At 36.1% G+C, this 10,095-nt stretch overlaps 1 protein-coding gene across 1 annotated transcript in view; it reads right to left on the bottom strand.

Annotated features, from left to right (window-relative positions):
- The window catches only part of SGOL2 (shugoshin-like 2 (S. pombe)), a 27,620-nt gene that overhangs the window by 10,810 nt on the left and 6,715 nt on the right, over nucleotides 1-10,095 (bottom strand). The window contains 4 exon segments of the mRNA XM_006903593.1: nucleotides 14-242; nucleotides 4,748-4,833; nucleotides 8,689-8,766; nucleotides 9,484-9,659. Of these exon segments, the coding sequence (XP_006903655.1) occupies nucleotides 14-242; nucleotides 4,748-4,833; nucleotides 8,689-8,766; nucleotides 9,484-9,659 (569 nt within the window).

The following is a 10,095-nucleotide window of genomic DNA, read 5'->3' as shown; positions in this document are numbered from 1 at the left end:
CTTTGGAAAGGACATCAACAACAGAAGAAGTATGTTCTGGATTCTCTAACACATGCACATTCTGCTGATTTCCTTTAAGAGATGTTAATTCCCAAGTTTGCAGACTTGATAAAGGCTGTCTTTTTGACGCCAAAGAGGAAATATCAGGTGATGACGCTGGCATGACCTTGCTGTCACACTGTATTTCCTCTTTATCATCATCATCGTCCTCGTTGTCGTCATCATTTGAAGTTAATGGAACCCTACAGACAAGTGGGAAATTTCAGAAAAAAGAATTTAGTGTCTTAAAAAAAGTAATTTCTAAAACTTCAAGAACATTATTTTCTAAGTTCAATTTATTTATAACCCAACCACAAAGCCACCTAAGAACTTCTATTTAATAAAGACAATTATAGGTAGGAAACCAGCAGTACAGAACTTTACGTGTTTCTCACAGGGAGTTCTGGGCCGGGAGACTCACTGCTAATCTGAAAATGGTATCTTTGCTCCACAGGAGAGAGACAATTACCTCCCATGCAAACTATATGAAAACCTACTGGAGGGTCAGCTATGAGTTGGTGCCGACTCAGTGGCAACGAACTAAGTTTTTATTCCCACAGCCACTTCTTGGGCTATGAAATGATTAAGATGCATACAAACATAACACACACCCATCATCATGCTTATACTTTTCTTACACTTAATTCTATGGGGTACCCAAAACGTTTCATTTGGTTTCTAACAAGAATAATAATATGTGAGATTATGTGAGATACAAGTTTTATTACCAAAAGGCTTTTATGTAAAAGAAAACCATATCCTTAAAGTAATTACATCTGAGAGAGAAATTAATATATTAAAATGATTTAATAAAATTACATTCTTGAACTCAAAATATAGAGTAATATATGCTAATGCCAAAAATTTTTATTTATATCTGTAAAATAACAGATATTTAGAAGTTCTTGATAGTGAAAAAAATTATAATGTAAATGTTAACCACTAGTAATGACACCTTTAAAGTTTTGTAAAAAGGAACTCCGAGGCTAAAATTTCATAATTACAAAGATATTCTTTCAACTTTAAGTGAAAAAAAGATGTTTCCAGAAAAAAAGTCTGAAGAAATGTAAAAGGAAAATCATCCAAAAAGAAATATAAAAATTAAAAGATGATAATATGAACAATAGAAAAAGTAAAAATGTAGGTCCATTATAAATAAGTACTGGGCTACACACAAAACAATGAAAGTAATACCTATTATTTGATAGGGATAGGCAAATTAGAAATTGGCTATATAAAATGAGGATATTAAAACATGAGGCATGAAGTAGCTGTCTTATATGCTTTCAGGAATGTAGTTCTTATTCTTAGTAAGAGGATTGATTGTAAGGGGGGAAAAGCCCACAATATACATGAATGACATGTAAATAAAAGACTATATAAAACATAATGTATATGAATGATAAAATAATTAAAAACTCACATTTAAAAAAAACAAATGTTTATGGGATTAAATATGTGCAAAATAAAAATGTAAAATAGAAATAATAACAAAAATAAAGGACAAGAGAACGTGGTGTTTTAAAGTGTCCTAAAGAATTTGGATGAATGATGTGTTACAGTAATAATATGTACTTAATGCAATAAGCCAAGGATGATTATCACTGTCACTAGGGTAATCAGAGAGAGCTCTAGTGGCTTAGTGGTAAGAAGTTGTGCTGTAATTCCAAAGGCACACAGTTTGAATTCACCAGTTGCTCTGAGGGAGAAGGATAGGTAATCTCCTCCCTTGTGATTTACTGCCTTTGAAAATCCACTGGAGGGTCAGCTATGGGTGGGTTCTGACTCAACAGCACGCACACAAGAACACGGTGATTATGAAGCTCTGGAGACTTAGTGAACTGCCAATCTAAAGGTGAGCAGTTTGAAATCTACCAGCTGTTCTGTAAATGAAAGATGGGCAATCTCCTCTATTTCAATTTACTATCTCTAAAAACCCGCTAGAGGGTCAGCTATCAGTCAGTTCTGACTTGAGGATACATACTAACAATAACATGGTAATCCTAACTCAAACTCAACGCCAAATCGGAACCAACTGATACCTGAACTTCCAGAAGTTTTTTGGAAGTTGTAAATCATACGACAGAAGACTGCCTATATTTTTCCCACTTGTGGACTAGAACGGACCACCTTTATGTTAGCAGTGCTGGTGACATAGGGAGGTTCATTGCTAATCCAAAAGTGGTGTCTCTGACGGTTCAAATCCATCAGCAAATCTTTGGGAGAAAGAAAAGTCATCTCCTCCCCTGCAATTTAGGACCTCTGAAAACCTGCTGAAGGGTCAGATTTGAGTTGGTTTGACATAATGGCAAACGAAGGAGAGAGAGAATTAAACTCCTTGGTTATAGACCCAAGAGAAATATGTGTTTACATTTACCAAAGGACATGTGTTACAGCACTATTTGTAATAGGTCCAAACTGGGACAAAAGAAACATTCACCATCCAAAGAACAGACAATGTTTTACAGCAAGGAGAATAATGTGTAGATCAGCAACAACATATGGCAATATGGATTAACTGTACAAACAAAATGCTGAACAAAAAGAAATCAGACACAAATTCATATTGTATAATTTCATTATCTGACCTTTAAGAGGAGGCAAAGCAAATGCATCTATGACATTAGAAGCCAGAATAGAACAGTAGTGAGCCCTGAGTGGGAAGGGCACATGCTTAGAAAGGGTCCCAAGGTAGGTATCTGAGATATTACGAATTATCTATTTCTTCAGCTGGTTATACAGCAGGGTTTGCTAGGTGACAATTTACCCCACTCTTAAGAGATTTTTTTTTGTACTTTTCTAAAACATGAGTTCTCTTAATTTGCCTGATAGACTATATTTAAGTAGATTTGCACCAGTAGATGCTGCCTGCTTCACTTTTAAAATAATAAATTTTGTTGTCTCACAAGCCCTTAGTTATTTTTCAAAAATGCCACAGCTCTCTCTTGTAGGTGCTTTACTTATTATTTTTCAAATGTTTCTTGGTTTTCCTTACACAATCATTGTTTCATGTAAATACGTAACTTAAATGTTAACTAGTTCTACAAATTTTGTTTCTATCTTCAGTAAACTTATAAAAAATCATTAAACTTCTAAGTCACCTAAGAATAATGTAAAAAAGAGGTAAGAGAATGTTTACAATTATTATTCATTCATTGAGTCCTCATGAGCCCTCTTTGGGTCTCAATGATTTATCTTTAAAATGACAGGTTTGAACCAGGGTACTGTCTATGGCTTATGAGCAAATTAATCAACAAGTGAGAATTATGATCAAGAGAAGAAGAGCAAATATGACAATGAATTTTAAAGCTTTGGGCAGCATATTGACTGAGAGATGAGATGAACTAGTGGGGGAAAGAACTGAAGAGTGATGTTGTTGTTCTTGTTATGTGCTATTGAGTGTGACTCACTGCAAGCATATGAACAAAAGATCTGAACCCAGTCCTATCCTGCGCCATCCTCACACTTCCTGACACACAAGAGACCTTTGTAGCAGTAGTTTTGTCAGTCCACCTGGTTGAGCGTCTTCCTCTCCTTCGCTGACCCTCTACCCTTCCCAACATCATGTCCTTCTCCAAGGAATGGCCCCTCCTAGAAACATGCCCAAAGAATGTGAGGTGAAGCCTCCTCACTCTTGCCTCCAAAGAGCTCTCTTGTTGCACCCTTTCCAGACATATCTGTTTGTCCTCTTGGCCGTCCATGGGATGTTCAGTGATCTCCAATATCACAGCTCAAAGACATAAATTCTTCTGTCATCCTTATTTACTGTCTAGGTCTCAGATGCAAAGCTAGTAATCAGAAAGACTATAGCCTGAATCAGATGCACCTTAGTCCTCAATTGACATCACTACTCCTCAATAATTTGGAAAGGCTCTTAACTGCAGATTTTCCCTGTGCAATGCATTTCCTTATTTCCTAACTGATCTTACCAAGGTTGTTAATCATGGATCCAACCAAGATGAAGCTGTTGACAGTTTCAATCACCTCAACATCCATCATGACACTACTAGTCCAGCGGTAAGAATCTTTGTTTTTTTGATATTGAGACACAATCTATACTGAAGGCTGCATTCCTTGATCTTCTGCAGCAAGTGCTTCAAATCCTCCTCACTTTTAGGAAGTAAGGTTGCGTCATCTGCATAACACCAGTTATTGATGGGTCTCCCTCCAATCTGCATGCCACATTCCTCTAGGATGCCACAAACATGCTTGGTTATTGAATTGATGGGTAAGTTTCCTTGGAATCCTGGAGACACAAAACTTGGAACAAGTAAGTCTCCATGAACCATCTCCTTCAGATCTTAGTAAGTGATTGACTGACTACAGGTTGATAAAAGCTGGACATGTGCAACATGGACAAATACTGCTTTACGTTATATAGAATCTTCCTCATCTTAACAAGTATAATTCAAATCTATATCCTTAAGAATCCACCTGTGCTGAATTCTTTACTGTTTATGGGAAATCTGAATAACATTTGAGAGTTTAAAATTAAATTCTATTAGTTTACAGCTGCCTTCAGGTTCTTTTATGAGGGCTTATATTAACATGTTATTTTTTTTAAAAAATTTCTTTAAATGTTCAAATATTTACTATTTATTTTAAAAAGTTTTTCTATATTTCACAGAAGTAGACCAAATAAAAAACTCTTCGAAATCCAATGTAGATAGAATGTTGCAAGTCAATATTCAGGCTCTGAAGAAATTACCTTGCAAATGGAAGATGCATCAACTTGCACTGTTTATTAATTCTTTTCTTCTGGCAAGATGGCAGTACAAAGGGACTCTGATGAAACTATTTGAAAAGAACAAAAAAAATTTCTAGTCTTATTTATTCATGCTTTTTCATTAAAGTACTAAATTATGTAAGAATACTAACGTAATAAAATCATTATTTTTTTTTGCTATTCAATAACATTTTTTTACTGTGATTTTAACAAGAGTCTACAGAAAGTTTGGGTTTTCATTCATTGTTTGCTCCCTTCCTCTCCCTTCTCCAGTCCACTCTGAAATGCATCCCTTGTTCCAGACTCTCATCATAAATAAATGCCTAATCATATATTCCTTTCTGACAGTTCTTCCTCTCATATGATCTAAGAGTGTTCATGATCTATCCACACTTTTCCTCTTCTCCCTCAATCTTCCATGTCAGTCCTATTTTAAATAGTGTCATACAATATTTGTTCTTTTGTGACTGAGATATTACACTCGCATAATGTCTTCCAGGCTCACCCATGTTGTGTAATGTTGTAATGTCACTGTTTTTCAACACTGCATAGTGTTCCATTGTGTGAATGTACCATACTTATCCCATTCATTCATATATTCGTTGATGGACATTTGGGTTGCTTCCATCTCTTTGCTATTGTGAATAATGCAGTAATAAACATGGGTGTGCCTACGTCTGTTTGAGTCAAGGCTCTGATTCCTTTAGGGTAGATTCCTAGTAGTGGAATTGCTGGGTCAAATGGTATTTCTATTTCTAACTTTTTGAAAAAGCAACAGACTGTCTTCCATAGTGGTTGTACAAGTTTACATTTCCACCAGCAGTGAATAAGAGTTTCAATCTCTCCACAGCCTTGCCAGCATTTGTTGTTTGTTGCTCTGTTGACCTTAGTTATTGTTGCTGGAGTGAGATGATATCACAGTTTTTTGTAATAAAATAATGCTTATGTCAGCTCTGGTAGCCTAGTGGCAAGAAGCTGTGTTGCAGTCCCGAAGGCACATGGTTTGAGGCCACCAGCTACTATGTAGGAGAGGGATGGGTAATCTCCTCCCATGCGATTCAATGCCTCTGAAAACCCATCAGCAGGTTAGCTATGGGTCTATTGTGACTCGAAGGTACAACAACCTTCAGTAGTAAGAATAATGTGCTGATAAGGTTAAAACATAGCTCGCCTTAATCATCCCACTCAGACATGGTCACTAATATGGTGGTTATGAGGACGGCCCAGAAGAAGCCAAAGTTCTGATCCATCGCTCATAGGGTTGCTATATGAGTCATAGTTGATGGCACATAACAACAATAACAAACTTCCAAGCTTCTTTTTGGATGAAAGTTTCTTTATTTCTATACATAGGAAACCTGTATGTGTGTATACAGATATAGCTACTAAAGTTCAACATATATACATATATGTATGTATATTCACATCTATGCATTGTTGCTGTTGTTGTTAGACACTGCTGAGTATGACTCACAGCCACCCTGAACAACAAATATGAACCCTGCAGATCTGAACCCTGTCATGTCCTGTGCCATCCTCGCAATCTCTGACATGCTTGAGATCATTGCTGTAGTTAGTCACTGAGTCAATCTGTCTGGCTGAAGGTCTTCTCTCTTCCACTGACCCTCAATCTTTCCAAGTATGATATCCTTCATCAAAGAATAGCCTCTCCTAGCAACATGCCCAATTCATGTTAGATGAAGCTTTGTCTTCAAGGAGCACTCTGGCTAGTCCTTCTCCATGGCCTATCTGTTTATTCCATGGGATATTCGGTACTCTTCCCCAGCACCACAACTCAAAGGTATTAATTCTTCTTCTGTGATCCTTAATCATTGCCAAGCTCTTAGATCCACAGCAGGTGATTGGAAAGACTATTGCTTGAATCAGGCACACCTTAGTCCTTAAACTGACAACAGAGCTCTTCATGATTTTGTAAAGGTCCCTGACAGCAGACTTTCCTATAGTTGTACATGTCCGACTGCTAGTACCAAGGGTGCTGACTGTGGAACTCATAATTTCGATCTTTTCTCTATCATGATGTTTTACATTGGCCCAGTGGTGAGAATCTCTTCTTAATATTGAGATGCAATTCATATTGAAGGCTGTAGTCTTTGATCTTCTACAGTTAGCACTTCAAGGACTCCTCACTTTCAGCAAGGATGGTTGGGTTGGATAATCTGCATAACACAAGTTGCTGATGAGTCTTCTTTCAATTCCGAAGCCACTTTCTTCTTCAGAGACTCAAGCTTCTTGAATAATCTGCTCAGCATACAGCCTGAATGATATGCGGAAAAGACAGAGCCCTGACATACACACTTCCCAATTTTAAATGATGGCTCTATTTTATTGCTCTGTTCAGACAGCAGCTTCCTGATCTAGGTATAGATTTCATATAAGCAAAGTGTTCTGGAATTTCCATTCTTCTCAGTATTAGCCATTATAATCAAACACAGTCAAATGTCTCTGCACAGTCAATAAAACGAAGAAATATATTCTTCTGGTATTCCCTGCTTTCAGCCAGATCCATCCAACATAAGCAATATCTCTGGTGCTGTGTGCTTGAGCTTCTGGTAGTTCTCCCTCAATGTCCTATTCTAGCCATTTTATTTTTTTTTATGATCTTAAGTAATATTTTGCTTGCATAGGATATTGATGATATTGCTCAATAAATCTCACATTCTGTTAGCTCACCCATTCAGATATCGATCTCGTTCAGTCAGGTGGCTATGTCTCTGTCTTCCAAATTTCTTGACACAGACTGGTGAGCACATTCAGGGCTGCATCTGCTAATTGAAACATGTGAATTTGCATCCCATCGATTGCTGGGGCCTTATTTTTTGCCAATGCCTTCAGTGCAGCTTGAACTTCTTCCTTCATCACCATTGGCTCTTGATCAAATGATATTTCCCAAAATATTTATGTAAAATAATTCTTTCTGTCCCTTCATCTTCTTTTGGTGCTTCCTGGATCATTTAAGATTTAATCCATAGTATATCTCAGAACTATAATTCGAGACTTGCATTTTGTTTTCGGTTCTTTCAACTTGAGAAATGGCCAACAAACTGTATCTTTACTTCAAACCTCAAGTTCAAACTCATTAAGCCAGAACAGACTAACAGCTGACTTTCCAACAGGGTTTCATGAGACTGTAAATCACACAGGAGAAAAGTGTTCATCTTTCTCTAGAACTGCTGGTGGATTTGAACTGACAGAGAAGTGCTATTGCTGGGTCAGCAGTGCAGCTCTCTATGGACTACCCCACCAGAACTTCATTTTCTCTTACTGTTTATTTTACGCTTTTCCGTCCATTTAGGATTCATTTCTGTTCCACTTAAGGAACTCTGGAGGCACTGGGGTTAAAGCATTGGGTGCTCATGTAGTGAGATTGTAGTTCAAATCCTGCCATCAGCAGGAGGAGAAATGAGGTAGCCAGCTCTGGAAAGGTGTACAACAGTGTTCTATCCAATAGTATGCAATGAGTTCAAGCTCACTTGATGGCAATAGGTTTTAAAAGAGAACTGGTAGTGCAAAGGCTAAAGTGCTTGGCTTTTAACTGAAGGGTGTCAAGCCACCAGCCACCACACAGAAGAAGTGCTAAATGGAGTCCATAAATATTTCCACCTTGGAAACCCTAAGAGGCAGTTCTATTATCTTGCAGGATCACTATTAGTTAAAATGGTCTCAGTGGCAATTGTTTATGTTCTACTCAGCTGTCTACCCCTATATTATTTGTCATAAAAATCTATTTTTATATAAAAATTTGAATGATAACATGTTATCACCAACCAAAATTAATAATCTTTATTTCTTTCTATAAAAGTTAAAATATTAATTTAACCTAGATGTGCTTTACATAATCTCAATTATCTTTAGCAATGCTTAAAAAAACACTCGAACATTACTTACAAATAAATTCTACTTACATCAGAAAGGCTGCTCATTTCAATTGCAGTTATCAAGCTGTTGTTCAGGAGTGATTCTATTTCTATAAGTTTCTTATTCTGCATATGCAAAATAAAGAAGAAAGAGTCCTTTTAATCAATTAAGATGTGGCATTTGAAAAAAAAAAGATGTGGCATTTGTCATGCTATATATTTATGAATACCATGAGTGAGGTAAGATTTAGAAAATAATTGATAATAAGCCAAAAGTTTCATATATTCCATAGTCCAAACAGCAACACATACATTTTGAATCCTTTTGATCTATTACAAATTTTCATGCAAATACTGTTCTATCTTTTGATAACACACAAGTAACTACTTTGTCAGCCAGAGGAATTTAAGTCTCAAATAGGACAATTTCCAGACAGAGTTGGAAACTGGAAAGGAAAACTACTACTATCTTCACTCTACTTGGGTTGTGTTCCTGGATTAAGGAAGAACACAAACTCTGTGAGAACTATCCTTTCAATTTCCTGGAAAAATCTTTTAAAATGTATTCATGCACCCAACTTTGCTTGTAATGAACAATTACATGTTGATCAAAGTATCAGCATTGGTTTGCAGATTACACATTTAGAATGCAGAACTATGATAATAATTTTATTATCCTCCAAACAGTTTGTACTTTAACATAGACTGAAAGTAAACAGTTGCGTTCAATGATTTTTTTTTAAATAATGGAAAATGTGAAAAATACCTTTAAAGCTTCTATAGTAATATTTTTAAAAGACTCTAGTTGTGCTTTAGTAGTTTAACACAATATTATTTTCATACCAAATTATTTAACTTTAGGCGTAGAAATGTGTTCTCAAAATTCAGTTTCTCCACTTCCTTTTGCAACAGTGTCTTTTCTGTGATAAGTCTTCGATTATTCTCCTTCTCTCTACTAAGAGCTTGAGCTAATGCCCTGTTGTTGTGCTTTAGAGAAATTTTTAAAATAGAGGAATTATCTGTAAAAAAGATTTTTAATAAAGTTAATACTAAAGTTACACCTTAATAAAAATTTCCTATTCTTTTTTACATTATTTTAGACAAAATATTAAAGAATATTTAGACAAAAGATTGAAGTTGTTAGAGATTTCACTTGATTTGGATCCATAGGAAATGCTATGTTAAGGAGCAGTTAAGAAAGCAAGTACCATATTGCAGGGAGCACATCGCGGCAAATTATCTTTTTAAAGTACTAAACAGGGAGGAGTCACTTTGAGAACTAGAGCGCAGCTGATCAAAGTCATGGTATTTTCTATAACCTCTGATGAATGTGAAAATTGGATAATGACAAAGGAAGATCAAGACTTGATGCCTTTGAATTTTAGTTTTTTCAGGGACCACTTGTAAACATGTCTAGTATTACACTTGATAAAATAAGAAATTCAATCACGCAGC

This window comes from Elephantulus edwardii, unplaced genomic scaffold (genome assembly GCF_000299155.1).
Source record: "Elephantulus edwardii isolate Elephantulus edwardi_28Jun2011 unplaced genomic scaffold, EleEdw1.0 scaffold00075, whole genome shotgun sequence".
NCBI classification, from domain to species: Eukaryota; Metazoa; Chordata; class Mammalia; order Macroscelidea; family Macroscelididae; genus Elephantulus; species Elephantulus edwardii.
The sequence above is the reverse complement of the archived record's forward strand: the minus strand, read 5'-3'. Positions and strand labels throughout refer to the sequence as shown.